Below are 24,169 nucleotides of genomic sequence, written 5' to 3'. Positions count from 1 at the left end.
TGTTCAAAAATTCAATTATAATTTAAGTCGGTGTATACTGATTATAATTGAATTAAATATGATTAAAATTTTAAACATTACACCTCTTTTGTGGAGATGGATTAATTCTATCATCATTGTTAACATGGTGATTACTCGTCGATCTTTTTCTTAGAAAGACAAATTGTTGTTTTGATAATTCAAGTACCAACTAATCTAGTCACCATTTGTTATCTTATGATTGTAAAGGGATACTTCTCGTTTAGTTCCTTAACTTTTGTAGTTCTTTCATCTTTTGCATAGAAAATAGTTCCTTTCATGTTGTTATTTAAAAATATTATGGTTTTAAAAATGAAAAGAGATTTTCACCTTTCAGATTAATTTCTATGGATCAATCACATCATGATGTCAGTCTACTACATTAACTCTTAAAAATTTCCATAATTAAACAATATCTCATTATTATTATTATTATAAGCAATTAAAAGTATATTTGATACAAAGGAAAAATTAATTATTTTTAATATTTTATTAATTTAAATTAAAAACATTTAATATGAGCGGTTGAATATTTGATATTAATATGAAATTTATGAGCTTTTTGTGTAAACATTTAAAAAAGACAATTTTGTAAATTTAATTTATAATTTGACAAAAAAATCTAAAAAATTAATTGACTTAATTGAATGTTTTATTTGATTTCCATATATTTTTTATTATATTTAAAACATATTAGAAACTAAATAAAAATATATCTTTTAATATAAATTTGAATTTAAATTCACTGTTTTATACAAGTCTAACTATTTATGTTAGATGTAGGAAAATACTCTTAAATGTATGTAAAATATTAAATGTCCTCCAACTAACATATAACAGTATCCTTAGAAGACAAAATAATTTTTCATTATCGCCACATAAATATGAAATCCATCGAATTATATTGTATAATGTAAATACTTTTGGAATACTTATATTTTATTCATGTGTATAGGATTAATTGAATGAACTACACCTATAGGCTATAGTGTATAGAAAATAGAAAATGACTAGAAAAAGGAAGTGATGTCCCTTTCATTTCATTTTCATGTACCATAGTCAATAGATAATTTTCTTTTTCTTCATATTTGTTACTATTTCTTCTACCTTGGTTGGTGTGAATTTATGTCCCATTCACAAAGGTAAAATCAAATGTCTGATTTTATGTACAGAGATTCCGCAGCAAATACAACTCTGCAAGCAAGCAGTACATTCAGTTTTATTTATTTATTAATTAATTAATCAATGCTTCTTACTTTTACTGCAAATAAATATTGTGAGTTTTTTTGTTTTTGCAAATATTTGTGTTTTGTGTTTGGTCATTTTTTTTTTAATTTTAATTTCTGTAAAGTTTGATTTTTAATAAAATTAGTTTATGTAATTTCTTATATTATTAATAATTAAGAGATTAAAATGAAATATTATAATATATATATATATATGTATATTGCAATAATTTATTCTAATAAAAATTAATTTTACAGAGACAAAATTAAAAGAGCAAAAAACAAAAAAAAATTATAAACACTAAAATAAATAAATAAAATGTATAATTGTATTCATATATTTAAACAAAGTGAAAAATACTGCACTATTTTAAAACAAATATTCTCCATGACAAAATATATAAACAAAAGTTAATTATAAAATATTAATTTATTTGATTCAAAATTTAAATAAAATACATAGATTTTTCTTCTTCTTATATTATAGAACAAATATAGTAAATATACATTTTCGTAATTCCATGTTGCTACTCTAAAAAGAGAATAATATAATTTTTTAATTTAAAAAATTAAAAATTAATCTTTTAAATTAAAAATATTAATCAATTTAATCTCTATATTAAAAAATTTATATAGCAATCTTTCATCAAAATAGTAAATTAAACATTACACCAAAACGTTAATATTGATTTAAATAATTATTTAAAGACTAGTCTATTATTTCTTAAATTTAAAAAACTAAATTAATTTTCAGGACATATCATATAACAAAGATCGCATAAATATTTAATGTGTTGGAATATAAATTCAAACATTTAATCTACTATATTTCTTATATTCAATGTGTGTAATTAGTTTCATGATCTTAAAAAACATTTACTCCTCTAAAGAAAAACATTTACTAAGAAAAAATATAGTTAAGCATATTATGTTAGTGGTGTAAGGAATGGTCTCTCCTAAGGAATGTTCCATTATCTCATAAGTGGTTTTATATGTGCTAAGATTTTTGCATCATTCATATTTGAATTCTTTTTCTGGTTGTCGATGAAATAATAAACAAAATTATGATACAAAAATGTGACTCATTATATTATAGATTTAATAATATTGATATTTGATAGTTGAATGTAATTTAATAGTTGAATTAAATATTACATGTATATCTGAATTTGAATTTAATTAATTCATTAATGCATAGTAATGGTGATAGAATTGTAAATCACGTGCATAATTAGTTTATGACTTTTTAGTCTCTTTCTCTCTCTAAAAAAACTATCATCCTGTGTTTGTGGAGCATCTGTCCTATAGCATTGATTCCCTTTTAAACACCTGATCTTGCTCTTTTTCTTTCTTACTTTTGGAACCAATTTTTAACGATGTTTTAAAATTGCATGTTATGTGTTTGTGAGATTGTCTCTGTTTGTATTTGTGATTGATTTCATTTTTCAGGTATGTTCTGTTCCAACCCTTTTTCTTTTTGTTTCAATTTGTCTTTTGGATACATAAATTGCTTCTTAAACAGTTTATTTTTGGTTTTTTCAGTTCACTTTTTTGCTTACTGCCAAATAGTGGTTGAAGTAGATTTTGGGGTAAGAAGATTGATTAGGTTTGGAAATGGAAGATATAGAGTTGTAGGTTTGTTGTGAAGCTTAGAGAAAAATAAATGGGGTCTCAAAATGGGGTAGTTCAAGAGTCAAAGACTTCACCTTTATCTAGGTCAGGATCTTTGTATAATCTAACCCTTGATGAAGTACAAAACCAGCTTGGAAATTTAGGGAAACCACTTGGAAGTATGAATCTTGATGAGCTTCTGAAGAGTGTTTGGAGTGTTGAAGCTGCTGAAGCTTCTGATTTTGATGCTAATAACATGCAACATAATCAACTTGGTTCTTTGAATTCACAAGGGAGTTTAACTTTATCTGGTGATCTTAGCAAGAAAACTGTTGATGAGGTGTGGAAAGATATGCAAGTAAAGAAGAGGAGTGTTAATAGGGATAGGAAAGTGCAGGAAAGAGTACCGACACTCGGAGAAATGACTTTGGAGGATTTCTTGGTGAAAGCTGGAGTTGTTGGTGAATCGTTTCATAATAACAAAGAAGGTGTTGATAATTCAAATGGTGATTCTCATTCTCAGCAAAATGTTTCACAACATGGTCATTGGATGCAATATCACCAGCTTGCTTCAGTGCAGCAACATGATAATCATCAGAACAATATGATGGGGGGTTTTGTGACTTTTCAGGTTGCAGGGAATCAAGTTTTGGATGCAGCCTTGTCACCGTCTTCTTTAATTGGTAATGTTAGAAGATAAAATAATATCTGTTAATATTCTTGATATTATGGTAGAATATCTTGGTTTATCTCCTAGGATAAGTTTTTGATATTAACGAATCTTCTGTTATCTCCTAAGATTAATTTCAATATTCTTATCTCCTAGTATTATTCGTTTCACGATTTCTCTATTTATTTTGGTTTGAGTACTTATCCCTATAATAAGGGATTAGTATTTAGTCTTGTATCAAGCTACTATGAAGTTGGTATCCGGTTATTATCAATAATATCATATCTGAAGTTCTTAGTATTTCTCTCCTCCTTTATCTAAAATTCAACAGGTACATTATCAGATACACAAACGCTAGGTCGAAAGAGGGTTGCTTCCGGTATAGTGGTAGAGAAAACTGTGGAGAGGAGACAAAAGAGGATGATTAAAAATAGGGAATCTGCTGCTCGGTCACGGGCGAGAAGACAGGTTATACTGTTTTCTATGTGTGTGGTTTTGAAGTTCTCTCTCTCTTTTTTTTTTTGTTTGACACAAGGTAATATCTATGTTGATGGTATGGACAGGCTTACACACAAGAACTGGAACTTAAAGTTTCGCGTTTAGAAGAGGAAAATGAAAGGCTTAGAAGACAGAATGTATGTTTCTATGCCTTCAATGAGTATTTTCACGATTCTGGTGTTAAGCTTTTGATTCATTTGGATGTTTAATTGTTGTTATTTACAATTCAAAGTGTAGAGAAAATAACTTCATGCTATTGTGCTGATTTTGGTATCTCTTGCTTTTTGTGTATGCCCTTGGCCGTGTGGCTCCTGTCGAACTTCATACGTTGTTCTCGGCCTACTATCCTTAATACTTATTGCTATGTCTAATTTATTCGAAAGCTATAGTGCCAGAAGAAAATAAAGATTTTATAACTTTTGTTAGCAAAATTTCCAGTGTTGAATAAATAACTATGAATGTAATGAAGTACTTATTTGATAACAATTTAATATTTTCAATATAATTCATCTCTACTCACAGTAACATTTGTATTGTTACAGGAGATGGAGAAGGAGGTGCTATGTGTGCCGCCACCCGAGCCTAAGAATCAGCTCCGCCGAACTAGTTCGGCATCCTTTTGATGTCTCATGTGCATTGTTCGACTCTCAGGTTTCATACATTTGGAAGAAGATAGTTGTTTGTGATGGAATCAGATCTTCACAGCTTGCTTTATTCCACTAAAGTTTTGTTGTTGTATCTATATTTATATCATTATCACTTAACCAGCACTATAAATATACTTTAGTCTAATTCTGGTTTACATGTGGCTTTAGTTTCATTTTCCTTTTTTTCTATGCGAGCATTTTTTGTAATTTATAGCCGTTGCTCCATTGCATTTGCTTAGACCAGTTAAAGATTACTTTTAAACTATTTCATTTGAAGTAGAATGTAGTTGCTGTTAATGTGGAGAAATTTGTAGAAGAGTGGAATTTGGTTATTATACATCTGTGAATGATTAATTGTTGTGTTTCATTTGTTACACATTGGATTTTGTTTCTTTTATTTTGAAAAAAAGGGTTCAAGATTAGGTGCAGTCACAGTTACACCATTTTGGTTATATGATAATAAAGATCGAACGATTTGGATTTAATTTTGAAGCCGATATTTTTTTTTTCTTTAATTCATAAAATTAAGTTTTAAATCTGGAGAATTCCATTATGAGATACTATGATTGCGTGAGTGCACCTAATCTCGATTGCACTTGATCCCAATCCCAGAAAGGATGTTTTTTTGTCACGAAAACAAAATTCCTTTACAAAAAAGATTCTTTTAGAAGTGCTTTGATCAGTTGATGTGACTCTGCTTGTGCAGAAATAAAACTTTGATGTGACTCTAATTGGAACACTGCCAGCATCAAATTTATTTTGGCCTCAGTAAATGGATTTTAGTGGAGCAGACACCATCTCAATTTTTTGTTGACCAATTGGAGTTAATGTCCATGAACTAAGATTGTGAGAATCATGATTTGAGCAAAATTCATGGATCAAGCTTTGGACTAGCTCACATTTTGGGCTTGTGAATTTCACTTACAAAAACTTTTTAAGGGAAATACATTTTCTAAATAACACTTTGTTGGAAGATCTTATCTGAATGTGTTCAAGTGGGAGCATTTCAATTATTGGAGGGAAGCACAGTTGAAATAAGTGTCCTCCATTGGTATCATTTGAGTATATGATTTTATAACTTGAAACAAACACGCCATTATGTCAGGTCATGGAAAAAAACATGTGCAACTCATAGACCAGTAAGTGAAAGAACCTTGAAAAACTTGTGTTGTCTGGCATGAGCTGATGCATCACTGGTAAATGGCACGAGGGTTTGAAAATCAACTCTTAAATGATGATAAATTTGAACATCCATATTATAAAGGCAATCAATGTCGCGTCGGTTCGCTTTGCTTCTACTGGATTTGATCTTTGGTCGAGCTGCTATTATGAGGTAATAAACAAATGTTAAATATACTAACACATGAATGCAGTATTGTACAATATTTGCTTCATTGTTGTGAAATAGCATTATTGTTATGATTTCAATCACCTCATTACATTTTAGCTTATAATTGCATGATTTTTTCATGTGTAATAACAATTTGGCTTTTGGTGATGTCATGCATCTACAAGTTCTACGTTGCATGCCTATTATCATCCCAAATACTTAGTAGAAATAAAATCTGCAATTGCTAAGCTGGATGTTAAACCAGGTGACTCAATTCCAAAAAGATTAATAAGACCATGTACTCCATGAATGTCCTCACCCTGCATAAATGAAATTAAAGTTAGGCCAAAGTTTCAAATATTTAGTTACAATGTAAAAAAAAATCCTAACAACACCCTTCATTTACATTGGAACCTCATGTTAATGAGTTGTTTGGATTCACATAAAGAGTAAGAATAATAATGCATGTGTTAATTTTACAGAAATGTTATTCGAACAAAAAAATTTGTGACACTTAAATTCGAAAACTTTTTATATAGTTAATGTAGTTCATACACGTGGTTAATGCATTTGAATGAGTGGTTTATGAGTATATCAAGATTTAATAACTCATTAACCATTAACTAAATTTTATTAGCCACAATTTGAGGTGTTCCAACTATAGGAAGATTTGAACACCTAAAAACCGCTGTAAGTTACAATTGAATTCATGGTTAATGAAGTTTAGTGGATGGTTAATGAATTGTGACGTCTGATATATCTATTAACCAAAGCTAACAATTCATTATCCATGTGCGTGAACTGCATTAACCATGTAAAAAACTGTTGAGTTTAGGTGAAAAAATGCATATAGACAACCTATCTTGTGCATAAATTCAAAAATAAATATTACAAGATCGGAGCAGCAAGGGTCGAACTCTAGATGAGTTGATCGTAGAGGCTACCTTAGGAGCTTAAGTTGATAAGTGAAGACACATGAATGGTTTAGGAGACCAATGCAAATATATTTCGTACATGTTTGGAATCACGACGTGAGTTTGAATAAATCACAGTTCCACTGTGAGTTTGAAGAAATCATGGTTCCACTGTAATTTTGTTGAAGCTTCAAACGGTAGTTTTTATCAAAATCACAGTGGCACGCTATAATTATGCTAAATTCAGTGTCAATCCAAGCTTTTTTTTTTATAACTAAAATTGTACAAAATAAACTTCAGTTGATAAAAAACAGAACATAAAGCAGCATATACCAACAATTGGCTAATTTTGGTTAGATGGAAGAAACGTAGCATTGAAATCTTAAGTTTACACAACACTATCAATAGAAAAAAAGTAGAAACTGTAGTAAGAGAGTATGAAAAATATAACCTGTATTACAAAATCAACAGGTGATTGATATGGTCCTGAAAGTTTAGGTCTGATCCCTGAATATCCTGGTTCCAAAGATCCATCCTTTAGATTTGGGTAATACTTTCTTATCTCTGGATAAAACTTCTCGGCGCGATTTGCATGTACTGAATAATCAAACCTAAGATCAATGATTACTTAAGTGTTAGACATGGCATATAACTAGATACTAAAGGAATTCAAAAGGCATACAAAATGAAAGGGTATTAAAAAGTACTTATTTTGAAAGCTTTCAATATCATCAACACCGTCAATCCATTGAACATCCGGTCCAAACTTGACCTGACCATTCAAATCTAAAGTAACGTGCACTCCAAGGCCGCCAACCTCCGGTATAGGATATATCAAACGTCTGAAAGGAGTTGTTTTAGTATTAGACAATGTGAAGTAGCAACCGCGTGCATAATAGGCTGGAGGAATAACTCGGTTTTGTAGGCCAGTAAATCTTTTTGCAAGGGCAAGTGCACTTAGGCCGGCAGAGTTTACTACAAGTTTAGGAATAAGTACTAGTTCTGGTTGCAAATTTGATGTCTCATTCCATTCTTTAAGACTCTTGGTTTCTGATATATGGAGACAAATCTCATTTCCTTCGAGATGGCCACCGATGACGGTCGAATTATATGTGAAAGTTGTTCTGTGATTTTCAGCTTCCCCCTGGACCAACATTGGGTTTATATTCCTGTCAATATCCAATTTTAACTCCAAATAAAGAAAATGGTTGGTTAAAATAATTGATTGAAGAAATAATATATTAGTATTGTCAAAGAGTAGCTATAGCGTAGCAAAATTCAAACAAATTGCTATTGTTTTGCAATACATTATTTAATACAAGATATTGTCAAATAGCGGCGCTATGACATGTCAGCATAACAGAATTTGAACAAACTGTGATTTTCTGTGATATGTGATTGATTTTATCCGAATTTGGATATGTTAGTCCATCGTTCCAACATGATAAAAGAAGCTAGAAATGCATACCACTAAAGAAAGCATTAAAGAATGAGAATCAACAATCCCTGAGAGAGGTGATAGTATTGCTTTCACGCATTGCAATTCAGGTTCCATTTTCATGGCATCGACACCATCCATCATTTTCAAACCATCAACCCCGTTCTGAATACCGTGATTCAAAATGTCATTTAGCTTTGGAATCTCAGAGGGTCGAGTAGCCACTATAAGCTTACCGGTTTGTTTGTGCGGAATATCATGCTTGGAGCAATACTTGTATAACATATCTCTTCCTTTTACACAAAAAAGTGCCTGCAAAAGAAGACTAAATTACATTCTAAGCAAATAAAAATACATAAGTACGTGATAAGATGTAAAAACATGTTATAGTCATCATCAATAGAGAAAACTCTTCCTTAATTTCACATCATCAATAGAAATAATGTCCCAAGGTTTTAAATGATTGTCCGCAACCGTAATTATGGCTGTGACATCAAGGTTTTTGATCTATGTGTGTTAGAAAGCACGGGATCATAGAGTTGAAGATGAATCTAACATTGAAAATATGTTTGAGAGTTTGATACAAAAGAAAATTCCTTAGAATATTTCATATTGATGATTAAAAAGATTAGTTAAACAATGGATACAAATACAATAGCTCTATTTATAGAGCACATTTCAAACTTAACCAACTAAGTCTAACCAACTAACCACCTCTAACTAACTTTATTATCTCTACTACAAAATATCTAATCTTAAAACTCATTAAAACCACTTGAGCTCAACGAGTTGGTTACACAACATCAAAAACACTTTTGTTGGTTACAATTCATCGTAATCTACGTGAACTTAATTTACTATATTCATGAATATAACTATTTGAGTATAGCTGGGAAAAAAAAGTGTAACCAACAAAAGTGTATGAAAATTTAACCACAATCAAAACATAAAAATGCAAATTTTCTCTTTTGGGGTTACATAAAAATGAAAACTTTATTAGCAAAGAAACACACCAACCTTAAAAGAACCATAAGGGTAATAAATTCCAGCATGAATAACCTCACTGTTTCTAGAACTAGTACCAGTACCAAAAGTGGATGCTGATTCAATGACAATTACATCTTTACCCTTGAGTGCTAATTCTCTTGCCACTGCTATGCCAACCACACCAGCTCCTATCACTACACACTCAACTTTCTCCCTTGGGACAGAGTACGAGGTTGTTCTAATGTTTCTGACCCAATTGTTAAATGAGTGATTCAATTTCATATGAACATCACATCTTGTTGTTGTTGATGATGATGTAAATTCTTTCAATATTTGAATTGATTTCTTCAACATTGTTCACTCTTTTTCTCATCTAGTAAGGTTTGATCATCATTGTCTTCAATTTTTTGAGCAATTTTTGTTTATTATGATTCCCTATTTTGCAACAAAGGAACCCCTAAATTCCTCTTATTTTTCGGTGGTTAATAACTTATCCAGTGTTGTTATCATAATATTTTAATTTATCAAAATTATAAATATATCTCTACATTTTTTTATAGTATTTTTATAGATTAAATTAATTAATAAAAAAATATATTTTAAGATTAAACAATTAATTAAAAATATAATTGAAAATTAAAAAAATAAATAAAAATATATTTAAATATATTTTTGTAATAATGATAGTGAATCACGCATTCAAGTATAAAATTAATGTTTTACTAAGTTAATAAGTATAGTCATTAAAAAAATAAAAATAAAATAAAGTAGAGTCATTTTTAATTGCCTTAAGGTAGTTTCTAGCATAAATTAGAGATTAATTTTTAAGATGTGGAAATATATTTAAAAGAATAATCTTTCATAATAAATATTATTTCTTACGTAAGGATGATAGATGAACTTATGATTACATATTTAAATGACTTAATTATTTATTAATTATGTTATATTATATATTATTAAAGTATAATTATTTTGGTTTTTCATCTTTTTCTCCTTTGCATAAAAATATTTTTGACTTTCCCCGATTAATTTTTTCTATAAAGTTTGGTTAATTTAATCTATTAAATTTGCAAAGTAAAACTTTAATTCTTTTAATTTAAAAATACCAATTATTTTAGTCTTTCTAAAAAAAATTGTACCACAAATTTAAAAAGTCATATGCTTATTTTGATGAACCAAAAAACTATTTAAGTTGATTTGTATGTCTTTTATTAATTTTATTGATGTTTACTAAACAAAATATTTTCATGGAGGGATCAATACTAGACCATGAACTTCTTTGAAGCACGGATAAAATTATATTTGTTATTTTAATTTTATACGTGTTATTTATATTGATATATATTTAAAAGATAAATTAAAAAAAAAAGTTTTGATATAACATATATAAAAGAGTAAGAGTTATTATTTTGTGTTACAATTGAGATAATATTGTCAACTAGTTTGATAAATACATTTTTAATTACTTTTTACTAATATATACATGTTATACATACATATATATATCTTTAAGAACTACCGAACATGTCTTTGTATCAAACAAAATTTAATACAATTGATTGATAATAAAAAATTAACGATTAAAATATATAAAATAGAAAGATAAATATAAATATTATATGCATCCAGGAAATACAAGACCAGAGAATGTATACCTTACACTCTGATTTTGTTTATACTAAAATAAACCATTGAAATAAACATGTAGAAACAATTTCAGAACATTTGGCTTCATGGAAAGAATGATAAACAATATTTTATATCACTAAAGCAATCTATAAGGAACTAAAAGTCAAAATGAAAGTCTATCATTGAGAAAAAAAAAAAAACAAAATTTTATAAGAATTACAAATGTGTTTAATTTTAAATTTTATTATAAGAAATGGTGATAAACATAATTTAAATTTAAAAAAATATATATATAATTTACATTTTTCTTAAGAAGATAGCGCGATTTTTCTTATTTTAAAGTAACCAAAAAATCAATATTTTCAACTAAAATAAAAGAGTATTTTTGACATATCAAACTCTATAAACTCAAATAAATCCATGCCTCATATTCATTTTGTCAAAAGAAGAAGAACACAACTCTTTCTTTCTTACTCATAACAAAATATTCTTATGAATTATTTAGTACATTGTCATATCAAACAATGTCACTGAAAGTGGATCAATTTGGAAATTCATGATCTTGCCAGCATAATCAAGTATACTTTCTCTTGGCACCACCTACACATACAATAAACATAACAAAGATTGGTTACATATATAATATTCACAAGCTAGTTAGTTAATTACAAACAATATAATAAAGTTATAAAAACATTTTTTTTTTTTGCTTATTAGGTACCATATTTGGGTTTGAAAATGAATTTTCATCCATTGGATTGGATGATGTAAGCACTGTTTTTCTTGGCCAGGAAAGATGCACACTTGACTCCAACCCTTCAATAAAAATCACAATATTCACTGTTTGGCTTTCCATGTTTGCAACCTGCACAAGTCATTTGTTCCTTTTAGATTAAATGAATAGTGAAAGCACATTACTTTAACCAAACACACCTTAAAATGTAAAAATCACGTTTAAAAACAAAAACTATAAATCATAGTTTTAGATTAAAATCAAATGTATAAAATAATAATCAATAGAACCTCCAAATATACCAAATCAATTTTAAATTTTCAAAATTACTTTTAACTTTTTAACTCTCTCAAAAGTGAGTCCAAAACGCTCTTAAACTCAAAATTTCAATATAAAAAAGTATATTTATTAATAATATGAAGTAAAAAAAAAAGTATATTTGGAAGCATTTATGAATATATATAATAAAAAGAGATTGAGTTTACCTTTATTCTCAAAATTGATTTACCATTTATAGAATCTTTCCATGAAATTGCAGAAGCAGCAAGTGTAGGAGAATTAGTTTGAAGGGTTGAATTTAGAAATGTGGCTCCACTTGATTCCTTGAATAGGCTAAGCACCCAATAGCTTGGAGTTCCATAAACTTGGTGAGAATTAAATACAATTGCATCAGGGTTCCACCTAACCATTGATAATCAAATCATTTTTATTATCTTTTTTTTATTTTAAGAAATATATAATGGAATATTGAAAATTTGGAAATTTCATGCAAAATGAAAATTCATACTTTTGGTCATTGTTGTTCACAAAGAGTGGTGCATAGCTAACCATTTCGACAAGATCACTGCATTAAAAAACGAAAATGTGAAGTTAAGATTAATTAAATAAATAAAAACTTATATTATATCTATCTTATTCAACTAGAAAATATCTATCAAATGCATCGGATGCACATTGACACGTCGTTGACGCTGATAATAATTTGAGAAAATAATAAATTAATTTAATATAATCAATATTTTAATTTTATTTTGGTATATGACAGTGACATGTGTCCGACACTAATTGAATAAGAAGTGTCAATACTTGCTAAAGTAAATAAACAAAAACGCTTAATTGATTAATAAAGCAAAAGACGCAAAAATCTCATGAGTTAAATTCATGCTCAAGTTTGAATCTAATGGAGAAACCAAATTGAAAGTATCACTCACGTAAACACACATAAGATTATTCAAAAGAGTTTATATAAATATGTCATGTTTATAAACTATTTTCAATTTATTTTCACGAGCACATCAAAATAATTTATGTAAACAATTTGTAAAAAATAATATGATTTGATTTTATCATCTAATATAAAACTAATTTATACAAATATTTATAAATATTTATATGATAAGTGTTTATATTAAAAAAAAAACATTTAACTAAATTGTTTATATTAAACCTGTTTTTTTCTAATCCAATAAGGAATCCAGCTTCTGCTACTGCAGCCAAAAGGTTTCCTCTTCCACTTTCTTTTCCCGTCATAGCATATTCACTCACAAAGGCCTGTACAATATTCAATATAACTTCAACAATAATATATAAAAAAATTTAGAAATTTTAAAAACTTAAGGAATTTTATAAGTTATTTTATTAAAGTTAAATTTATAAAATTTTAAATATTACTTAAAATTTAATAATTCAAAATTCTCTTTTTACCATATACTATATAAATTTTAAAATGGTCCATATAGTATTTTTCTTCAAAATTTACAAATTTATCCATAAACATTTCAAAAATTTTGAATTTGTCCTCGTAATTTTTAAAATTGATCCTTATAAATTTTGAAATTCGACTTCAACTTTTCAAAATTTTAGTTTTGACTTGGTATTTTAAACTTCCATTTCGAACCACTATTGTTTTGATATTTATATATCTACTGCAAAAATTTGAAATTTTAAAAATAACTTAATTTTGAATAAACAATTACTATATTCAAACAAAGAAAAATAATATAAATGATAATTCAATTGAAACATTTGAATTGTTTAAAATTTAAACTTCTCTATAACTTTTCAATTATTTCGTGGAAATACACTATGATGATTTTTCACATGAATTGATGTAAAATTTGTTATACAAGTATATATAAAAAATTAATGAGGATATGATCAAACCTTTGGACCAATTCGGGAGGCATGATCAAACACTTGAGCCAAGTTAAACATATAATTGGAAGACTTTGGGTATTGCTGATAATTAAGAACATCATATTATTATAATTTAGAAGGATAAAGGAAAGTGAATGAAATAGATTATGCAAGTTAATTAGGGTATTAATTACATGATAATCATACAAATCAGCAGGGTGGTTTAATGGTTCCTTAGATGCATCACAATTTGTGATAATTTGGATATCTGGGTAGGCACGTTTGATTGCATCATAGAACTTTGGATAATTTCCTGGTTAAAATACAAACACAAATTAATAACAATAATTAAAGTGCATAATTAATGAAATCGATAATGTTTAAAATCAATAAATGAAATCTTAACTTTCATTTTCTTATGAAATTATTATTATTATTATTATTATTATTATTATTATTATTATTATTATTATTATTATTATTATTATTATTATTATTATTATTATTATTATTTTAGATAAGTTGGTCCCAACACTTCGATAGAACTAAGATAAATCTTAAAATAATATAGTCTTAAAAAAAATATTTACAAATTAATCTTTAATAAAGAGATTCTCACGTTAGCAGCGAGAGTTAAACTCACAATTTTATAGAATTTGAGTAAGCTCTATACCAACTAAATCATTGACAAGATTATTAACATTTTACATATATGTTTAAAAATAAAATATATAAACATACCTTCATAGATAAATTTGTTTTGTTGTGTGTCACATTCTTCGTTTCCAACCGCAACATATCTTAAGTCGAAAGGTTTAGGATGTCCCATAGAAGCCCTAATAGAACCCCACTTTGAAGTGGGACTTCCTCTTGCAAATTCAATACCATCAAGGACTTCCTACAAATACATTCAAAAATATTGAAAGTTATAGTTATTAATTAATTAAAAAATATAAAAAAAATAGAAAAAGGTGAAATTATTATTAAGTTAGAAAAAGAAAGGCATACTTGTACAAATGGTGAAATGGCAGAGATATTAACTTGTTCATAAATGCTGAAACCTAAAATAATGTATTTTTAAAAATCAAGACATATTTACTAGTGTAGCCAAAAAGGGAGAAAAAACTGAGTAAATTACTACTAAAATATATGGCTAAAAAATATGAAAATAATATAATATTTTTTTACTCATAAAAAGAAGAACATAATTATAAGACAAGAAAAATACCATTATTAAAAACCCATATTGGCAATGCATTAAGGTCCTCTGCTAGCTGCTCGATCAAGAAAAAAATTGTTATTACACAATATTGAGTCAAACCGTTTACATTTGAAATTTTAAATTTTAAATTTTAAATTTTGAATTTGATTTTTTTATTAGTACTCACAGATAAAATAAACAATTTTCCCTCTATTCACTTCTTAATGAAGTCAAATTCATATTGATTATTTTTGTTTACTCAAATTAATATTTAATTCTCAACTATATATATAGTAACAATTTTGTCATAATTTTGTTTTATCACAATTGTGTTTGAACAAAAAAATAGAAGTTGTGTTTTACGGTTATCATAATTAAAATGTTTTATTTTGATTTTAAAATTATATCATTTTAGATTGCAAAAAATCACTTTGTGTTATGCTTTATTTTCAAGATTGTGTTTAAGTTTCTTATCATTTTTCACGTTCATTTCTACATTTTTTTAAAAAATGTTATGACACATATTCATATGAATATATACTTGATATAGATATCTATGAATATCATCAAATTCATTTAAAACACAAATAATAAATTTTCATTTCGATTAATAATTCAATTGGTTTAATCACTTCAATCATCGTTGAACTAAATTACTAATAAAAATAAAAATAAAAAACATTAATCAAACAAATTGTATTTAAATTAGTTCATTTCAATTTAACCTAATTTGATTCTAATTTAAAAGACTATAAATCAGTTGTAACCGAATCAATCGATAAATTAATCAGCTTTCTATTCAACTAATTGAAACAACCGAATCGACCCGTTGAATCGATTTTTAACAAGATTTAATGGATAGGGTGGTATCCTATACTTGTCATTCCTATATAGCTAAAACTCAATTCCATAAGGTAAAAAAATAATGAAGTTGATAAAGATACCTACTTGGAGACCCTCAAAAAAACCAAATCCATCATCTGTCCAATAACCCCAAACATCACCAAAGTGTCCAGGCCTATTCTCCCAAGCTCCAATTGTTTCTTTCCATCTAAATGCATTTCTTAACCATTTTCCTTCAACATAACAACCACCTATTACATTTCAATTAAACACAAATTAGGTCCATTAAATTAATTTATACTTATCACTATAAAACAATGAGATGATGGACCACTTGTCACGAGACAATAATTACAACAACTTGCAATATAATGAAAGGGATTGAGCATCTTTTCTTAGCTCTTTTTGTTAAGATATGCTATGTCATATAATTTAATTTAATTACTCAAACTTTATGCATACCTGGAAATCTAAATATTCTTGGTTTCAGTGCTGCCACCATTTCAAATAGATCATTACGGAAACCATGTCCCTATACCAAAAAAAGAAAATTATGGACTTACAAGTAAGTGGATAAAAATAGAAAACATATTGCAAATCAATTTAAAAGTACATCCTGAGGTTATAGTTTTAGAAAATTAATTTGAAATCCTAATTTACGTTATAGTTTTAAATTGTAGTTACAGTTATGCTGCGTAGTTTTATAATGTAGTAAAATATCGATAATATAGTTGCAATATGATTTTCATTTTTTTTTTTATGTTTGTATGATCTTATAGTGACTCACAAGTTCTACCAGCCTACCACATCAACCGATCTATATCAATGTTTTTACAAAAAAGAAAAAAAATCATAATTACAATTATCGATAATGAGATTTTATTTATGTTTGTCAACGATATCACAACTTTGTTTACATTTTTTTAAATATCAGTTGTATTTGACTATAATTTTTTCCAATCAGCACAACTACAATTTAAAATCTTGATGAAGCCAATGACACTTTACCCAAAACAAAAACAAATCACTTAAAACAAACCTTGTATGTGTCCAAAGGCATAGCTGAAACTTGGTCTAACCACACCACTCCTTTTTCATTTGTTGTTATTTGAAGACTTGAATTATGATTAGTTGCATAGGCCTCAAACACATGCTCCACTCTTCTCCATGTTGATGCATTTACATCATTACCTCTTCAACATAGAGATCAATCATAATAATTAGTTAATACAAAACCTATGAAAATCAAATTTGAATATTTTAGTTTAGAAGTCTATACAACTTGATGTTAGTTGAAGCCAGCTTTACACCATCATTTGATCCAACAAATGAAACTTTAAGATCAATTCTTGATGTTGAACGAACATAAAAAACCACTTTGTATTTCTTCCCCTCCTCAATATTCTGTTTATAAATTAACAAAAAACGAGATAAACAATCTAATAAGAGATGCATTTAAATATGTCTATTTTTGTAATTTTGATAGATTTGTATAGTGACATTATTTGACTTATCTAACGGCAAAAATGACTTTTGTAAGAGAATCATATCTTTTATTATTATTTTCTTTAAGGATTTATTACTCATATATTAAAAGAACACAAAATAAATATATGAATATAATATGAAATATAAGTCTCACCATGCCCCAAAATCCAGGATTAGAAATACCAATACCATCAAGTGGACATGAATTGGAGCTATCACAATTTACCTCCATCTTCAATGCAATCTTGTTATGTTCGAAACATGAGGTTTGATCAGTCGATACATGTATCGATGATTCATCTCCAATTATTGTCCAAGGACCAATATTTGATGGAACATTTTTTCCTCCCGCTTCAAAACCTGAAAATTCAAGATTTTAGATAAACTCGTTTTACTTTAAATAAACTCAAATGTAAACTTGAATAGTAGAAATGACCTCTATTGCTCACAAGTTCCGCCCATAATCCACCAGCACCAGCATGATTAATCTCCTACAATAAATAAATATGTTTATTGGTAAAATATATTTATATATCCCTAAATCAACTAGGAAAATAAACCTTATAATATATAAAACATAAAAAATCCAATTTCTTAATGAAGGTTTAATTGTAGCATTAAAACGTAAAAAATATATAATACTAAATTATAGCATTCAAGGAAAAACGACTTAAAAAATACTTTCAAGGAAGAAAAAAAAAGTTAATAACATGAGATATAAAAAAATTAATTATGGTTAATTTAATTGTTCATATCTAACCTCAAAGAAAACTCCCATAAAGGTCTCAGGAATTTGCTTCCCTAATTTATTAGAAGCATTTATAAGTAACTTTGCTGTATGCAATGGTTGAGCTTCAATTGCATGGAAACAAAGTATAATGAGAAGAAGAGTACATGATGAATAAGCCATATCATATAGATTTTCTTATGTTACCAAAGCTTAGAGATTTTGAGATACAAAACTATGGCTTTGTGATTGGTTGATATGGCATAAAGCAACATAATATAAAATACACTAGAAGTGTTTATATTAGGCAAAATGTCAAATTTGATGTGACTTACAAGTACAAGCACTTGACATGCAAAACATACCTATTAAGAAGCATAGAGCCAATTTAGATTTAACTTTTCAACAAGTACACACCAAAATTAGTTACGAGAATAGATCAAGAGAATCAAAATTTACATCTAATTATAATCTTAAGTTAAATTTTACTTACTTTCTAGTTAAATTTTGAATTATTAATGTCTCTTTTTTTCCTTTACGAATTAGAAGGTTTGATAAAAAAATAAAAATAAAAATTAAAGTTCTTTGATTTTAATTCGTTCACATATTATTAATTAAGAAAACGAAGAGACCAAGATTGTAAAAATTAATATGTACAAGGGTTAAATTTGTGAAAATTGAAAGCATGAGAACCAAAATTGTAAATTTTAAAAAAAAATAGAGAATTAAAATTGTATTTAAATAAAAAATAAAAATAAATAAATAAATTAAAAAAAACATCTCTATCAAAGTTTACTTTGACCCTTCATAAATTAAAATAAAATATTTATATAAGTTTAAAAGGTTCCATAAGCTAGAAAAGGGAAGCATCAACCATACGAGTGTATCATGTCTTTGTTAAACTCTTAAAGTGAGGATTCATATGTTTTTAATGTACCCTTAACTTTGAAAAGCTTTGGATTCTTTATTTTTTTCCCTTAAAAAATAACAGGTCATGTTCCAAAAATAATGCAATAGTCCTACAAGGCTTGTGGACAAAATACATGTATAGATAGTTATATATGCTACTCTTTCATAACATAACATGATATATAGTGATTAATTAGAGATTAAAGACACTTTGAAATTTTGGTTTTTTCTTTATAAATAAAATGGTAAAGAAAATTGTACCGTAAATCTCAAGTTCGAATCCGAAAAATGATATTCAACCTAATAAATATTTGATAGTTGAATTATGACTTAAGGATAAAAATTAAATATTGTTTCCTTTTTCTCATGTTGTTGGTTATATAGGTAGCTACTAATTTTGGATAACAATGGAGTTATTGAAAATATGGAAAGAAAATATATCTTTTAAAAGTAATTTTGTCACTGAATTTAGCAGTAAGCCAGAGTTACATGATTTAGAGGGTTTAGAACTTTAGACTATCATAATATGTATTTTATTTAGTAGAAATTAATATTATATTATACCCTTAATTGCTTAATTTTCAGAAGAAGAAAAAATATAGTTTTTGCCGCATCGAAACTTAGTGGGAAGTGTCCTAATTTTTTATTCATCTTTCTTCATTTTGTTTTACATACTAGAACTAGTAACAAAAATGCAATAATTTGTGTAAAAAAAAAAAATAATATGCAAATGAAAAAAGCATATTGAAAATTAAATGAGTGTTTTCCAATTCTCATTATTATTACTAACTTGATAAAAATGAAAAAGAAAATTATAAAAAATGTATACGATCATTTAAATGTTTTAGTTATTTAATTAATAAAGAAATACAAATTTAGAATATATGTAAGAATTAATAACATATTTAATTTTTTTTTAATTATTTCATGTCATCCAAGAAACCAAACAACATTGTGCTTAGACGATGAAACTCAGACATAACTAGAAAAAATTATGCATGAAAATAATTTATTTAGATAAAATAAAATAAAAAATATTTAAATTGATGACTGTTGCAGACTAAAATTTCAAATATCTCTCAAATTTAATGAAGTGGCCATAAAAAAAATTATTTGGAAACGCCTAAGAACAAAAAAACTATATTTGTAAACAAATTTCAGATTTTAGAGGTAGTTATGCATAGAAAAGATATTAGCATCCTATGACATCCGTTAAAAAAATATTATTTATTATTGATTGTGCAAAAATTTATGTTAATTTTAGAATATTTATTTATCCATATTAGTTACATGCGATTATAATTTTTGTATAAATATGATGTTAAAATAAAATAAAAAAATAAAAAAGTATTCAAAATAGAGAGAGATAAATAATTTTTTTTATTGTATTTGACAAGAGTGTGATCTTGCTCTATCATATCTCTATGTGAGATGGAAAAATCAAAATTATGTAGTTCTTAGTAGAAAATATAAGAAATTAATTGTGATGATTTGTTTGATTTAAATAATTGTTACAAAATGAGTTTGAAAACTACTTACAGGTTGTACCTTAACATCTCAATGGTAAAAAGAGTCACATTTAGCTAACTATTTAAAAATATTGTTTATTGATTAATTTGTCTGTGAAATAAGTTTTAGAACCACCAAATTGTCACAATTTTTATCATAACAACTCAAATATTAAAAAAAAAATCACATCTAATTTACCATTTAAAAGTTTTTTTTACTTATTGATTAATTTGTTTGCGAAAATGAATTTTAAAACTACCAAGTTGTTACAACTTGTGTCATAACAATTCAAATATTAAAAGAAAATTGATATATAGTTAACCATTTAAAAGTAATATTTTATTAATTAATTTATTCATTTATAAAAATAAATTTTAGAACTATCAAATTATCAAAACTTGTGTCATAATAACTCCAAAAAAAAAAATTCACATATACTTAAGTCTTTTAATATTTAATTATTATTTTTATTTTTAGAAGACTTATATAAAAGTGAGTTGAAACTCAAATTTTTTAAAAAAAAAAAAGAAAGTAAAATTATAGTTGTATAAAAATAAATAGGCCGGGACCCAACTTAAATCAATATGAAAAAGTTGACAAGAAAATGGTAAAAAGTAATTTAAAAAAAATGAATACCTAAAGTTGCTAAAACTAGAATGCGGTTGTTAATATTATTAAGAAATTGGAAATGTGTAAATAGGAGGGATGAGGTTTACCTGTTAAGTTTCAGAGAGATCATGGATTTTGGATCTCTATGCATTTTTCTTCTTGTTTTAAAAACAATCTATGTTTTATTCTCTTTTCTCTTTTTGCAGAAAAAATCCATCATTTTCTATGTTTTGATTTTTTGAAGAAAAAAATATCTCTTTATTTGATTTTCAATTTATAAGTTATAAAGATAAATTTTTATGTCTATAAAATAAATCCAAGTTTGACTTAAAATTTATAGGTTATAAAATAAATTTTTTTTTGTGCTAAAAGAAATATAATGTGAACACCCATATAAATATAAACTTAAAATTGAAATAAATTTAAAAATGATAATTTTTTTTAGATTTTATAATAATAAAAAAATTTATTAAATATATCATTTACTTTTTTTTTTAATTATTTTTTATCAATTAGAAAAAATTGAAATACTACTATACCTACTAATAGAAAAATTACTTCAAATTATCTCTGTATTATAGATGAAGAAGAAGAAATGTATAAAGAGACAGCTGGATTTTTATGTTAGATTTTTTAAATTAAAAAAGAAAATAGAAATAAGTGATATATGTAATCGATCTAAGATTTAAGACACCTAAAAAGTGTTGGATTGGAAATATAGTTAGAATATTAAAACTTGACACATTTGTGCATATCCTCCTAACTATTAAAATCTCAAATTATTTTTGATAGTGACTCCATCCTACGCATCTATACACTTACGACAATCGTCCATTCTATCTTAAAAAAAGTGAATCGATGTCACAAAAACTATTTAATTAAGATTAGATAGTTAAGTCTTAGTTTCATGATAAGTATTAATATTGTGTATTCGAATTCATATATTTTAGTTGTATAAGTTAATTATATTTATATTTATCGTTTTTCTAAAATAAAAATAAAAATTAAACTATCTAAAATAATTTTGATATAATACAATTCTCTTAAATCTTAAATACAAAAATAAAATAAAATAAAAATATTAATATTAATATCATTTTTTATTATTATTATTATTATAATTTGAATATTTTTACAAATATATCCTCATAATAAAGGAAAGACATTAAAAACATCCATTAATATTTAATTAAAAACATAAATAATAATTAAAAAAATTATTTAAACAACAAATATATTTTAAAAATTACAATTTTTCTTATAGATGAGATAAAAAATTTACAATCGATTTTAAATTATAAAATTAAAATCAGTATGTCTAAATACAAGGATATCCCAATGATAATGAATCTAAATCTTAAAATATCTCCTTAGAAATTTCCGTTGAAAAGCTTCTTTATTCCCCACAAAAATAAAATTAAAAAAATAGGTGAAACTATAAAAAATAATAAAAACAGAATTTTCATATGACACTGTTCAAAGTCAAAAGAATGATGGCTGAAGTGGTCCCCATTCTAAACACCTTCCGTGTCCAAACCGCGTAACGCGTCACTTGTTTCCACTTGACAACTATAAAGTGATATATTAATAAAGTAAAAAATTAAATGCATAAAAATAGTTAAATTTAAATTCTGAGTCAAAACAACCATATTTAAAGTTTCAAAATGTAAAAATAATATATTAAAGAGTTTAAATTTTAATCATTAATAATATAAATGTAACATAACAAATATAAATTATAAATTATAAATATAATAAATATTGAATATATAACATATATAAGTCAGTATTTAATGTTTTAGTGTTCTTGTGCTTTTTAAAATTTTAACAAATAGTATTAAAATCATGCATGATTCGACTTAACCAGAGATAGTGAATCGAGCTCCTCGTACTCTTTAATAAAATTCTCTTGATTAAAAAAAAAAACTATATTAAATAATGTAGAAACGAGTTTATAATAAATTTGTTAATTAATTGTTATAACATATTAACTCGTTTATATGTTTGGTAAAATTAATGGTTTAAATTATTGACAAAGATAAAATAATATAAAATATATATTTAATTTCTTAAAATTATGGTAGTAAGAAAAAAAATGAGAGAGAAAAAATTGATATTTAAGCTCTAGGCTCGAACATCTGAAGTTACATTTAAAAAAATGTTATCTAGTAAAAATAAGCTCGACAAAGAATGTTGGTTTCAAACAAATTTACTGTGAGCTAAAAATAAAAAAATATTGTGTAAAAATCACGAGTTTTATATATTTCTCACTAAAATTAATATAATCTAAAAATTCATTTTTAACCTTAGAAATATGTAATGCTAGCATATGTCATTTGATTTATCCTAGTAAGTATTTCGATTGATGCATTAAGAGATCCTTAAAAAAACTAGACAGAAGTCTTATATTTAAATATGTAAAACTAACATAATTATTAATTTATTAATATTTATTTATAAAAAATCATATCATTTGATTTAATTAAACATTTTCTCATACCATTTAAAAATTTAAGAAAAAATAAGTAAATAATCAATTTAATCCCTTAAATACTACTTTCTCTTACTTTTTAATTTTTGTTTAAGTGTATTTGGAAATAAATATGTATACCAAAATATTATGTCATGTATTAGATTAAATTGTATTTGAGGTACTAACACAGTTAGATTAAATTAATGGTAGCTATATTATCTCTCCATTAAACTTGATAATTAAAATTAAATGATCCAAACACAAGTAAATATGAGTAAAAGATTGGAAGAGCATAGGAGCGGGGTTAAATATTTTAAATTGTTGATTTTAAGTTTTATCTTAATTGTCAAATATCCATATTGTTATGTTAGACATTTTATTTTAAATTCAAATTTAATATCGTACAGTTGTGTGAGTTAATTATAGTGAAATTAATCATTTTTTGTAAAAAAAAATATATATATATTCCAAATTGTTTGCAAAGAAAAATGTTCCAAATTGTGTCTAGGTGGCAAAGAGATCAATATTTTATAGATATAGTAATAAAATTATTTCCTAAATTAATTAATA

General features: G+C 26.0%; 3 protein-coding genes across 4 annotated transcripts; 1 reads left to right on the top strand and 2 right to left on the bottom strand.

Moving 5' to 3' along the window:
* The first annotated feature begins 2,518 nt into the window (after positions 1–2,518).
* On the top strand, positions 2,519–5,044 carry LOC101512895 (ABSCISIC ACID-INSENSITIVE 5-like protein 2). The gene is made up of 5 exons (XM_004489575.4): positions 2,519–2,693; positions 2,787–3,538; positions 3,857–3,993; positions 4,089–4,160; positions 4,566–5,044. The coding sequence occupies exons 2-5, from the start codon at positions 2,908–2,910 to the stop codon at positions 4,644–4,646; spliced, it is 921 nt and encodes a 306-aa protein (XP_004489632.1). The 5' UTR covers positions 2,519–2,693; positions 2,787–2,907; the 3' UTR covers positions 4,647–5,044.
* A 960-nt stretch (positions 5,045–6,004) lies between these two features.
* Positions 6,005–9,831, bottom strand: LOC101512589 (L-2-hydroxyglutarate dehydrogenase, mitochondrial). Its single transcript, XM_004489574.4, has 5 exons — positions 9,370–9,831; positions 8,383–8,664; positions 7,622–8,058; positions 7,366–7,525; positions 6,005–6,320 (listed from the first exon to the last, which is right to left on the bottom strand). The coding sequence occupies exons 1-5, from the start codon at positions 9,691–9,693 to the stop codon at positions 6,207–6,209; spliced, it is 1,317 nt and encodes a 438-aa protein (XP_004489631.1). The 5' UTR covers positions 9,694–9,831; the 3' UTR covers positions 6,005–6,206.
* Positions 9,832–11,374: 1,543 nt separating this feature from the next.
* LOC101511825 (alpha-L-arabinofuranosidase 1-like) lies at positions 11,375–18,352 on the bottom strand. Of its 2 annotated transcripts, none has more exons than XM_004489571.4 (17): positions 18,133–18,352; positions 17,809–17,863; positions 17,527–17,732; positions 17,164–17,288; positions 16,924–17,077; positions 16,347–16,416; positions 15,990–16,135; positions 15,069–15,114; positions 14,849–14,901; positions 14,582–14,738; positions 14,035–14,153; positions 13,868–13,942; positions 13,152–13,255; positions 12,492–12,548; positions 12,190–12,385; positions 11,693–11,836; positions 11,375–11,571 (listed from the first exon to the last, which is right to left on the bottom strand). In XM_004489571.4, the coding sequence occupies exons 1-17, from the start codon at positions 18,280–18,282 to the stop codon at positions 11,473–11,475; spliced, it is 1,956 nt and encodes a 651-aa protein (XP_004489628.1). In that variant the 5' UTR covers positions 18,283–18,352; the 3' UTR covers positions 11,375–11,472. The 2 variants fall into 2 exon arrangements, with proteins under 2 accessions (XP_004489628.1, XP_004489629.1); XM_004489572.4 differs by having other exon boundaries at positions 17,167–17,288.
* Positions 18,353–24,169: the final 5,817 nt, after the last annotated feature.

Source organism: Cicer arietinum, chromosome 2 (assembly GCF_000331145.2).
Source record: "Cicer arietinum cultivar CDC Frontier isolate Library 1 chromosome 2, Cicar.CDCFrontier_v2.0, whole genome shotgun sequence".
Lineage (NCBI taxonomy): Eukaryota > Viridiplantae > Streptophyta > Magnoliopsida > Fabales > Fabaceae > Cicer > Cicer arietinum.
This window is presented reverse-complemented; position numbering and strand designations above follow the sequence as displayed.

Coding starts and splice junctions, on each gene's coding strand:
- LOC101512895 (XM_004489575.4), top strand. CDS start 2,908: ATGGGGTCTCAAAATGGGGTAGTTCAAGAGTCAAAGACTTCACCTTTA. Junction 3,994..4,088: donor GGTCACGGGCGAGAAGACAG/GTTATACTGTTT, acceptor TGGTATGGACAG/GCTTACACACAAGAACTGGA. Junction 4,161..4,565: donor AAAGGCTTAGAAGACAGAAT/GTATGTTTCTAT, acceptor GTATTGTTACAG/GAGATGGAGAAGGAGGTGCT.
- LOC101512589 (XM_004489574.4), bottom strand. CDS start 9,693: ATGTTGAAGAAATCAATTCAAATATTGAAAGAATTTACATCATCATCA. Junction 8,059..8,382: donor CTTTAATGCTTTCTTTAGTG/GTATGCATTTCT, acceptor ATGTTGGTCCAG/GGGGAAGCTGAAAATCACAG. Junction 7,526..7,621: donor ATTGAAAGCTTTCAAAATAA/GTACTTTTTAAT, acceptor CATTGATCTTAG/GTTTGATTATTCAGTACATG.
- LOC101511825 (XM_004489571.4), bottom strand. CDS start 18,282: ATGGCTTATTCATCATGTACTCTTCTTCTCATTATACTTTGTTTCCAT. Junction 17,864..18,132: donor TTATGGGAGTTTTCTTTGAG/GTTAGATATGAA, acceptor TATTTATTGTAG/GAGATTAATCATGCTGGTGC. Junction 13,943..14,034: donor CTGATTTGTATGATTATCAT/GTAATTAATACC, acceptor CTTAATTATCAG/CAATACCCAAAGTCTTCCAA.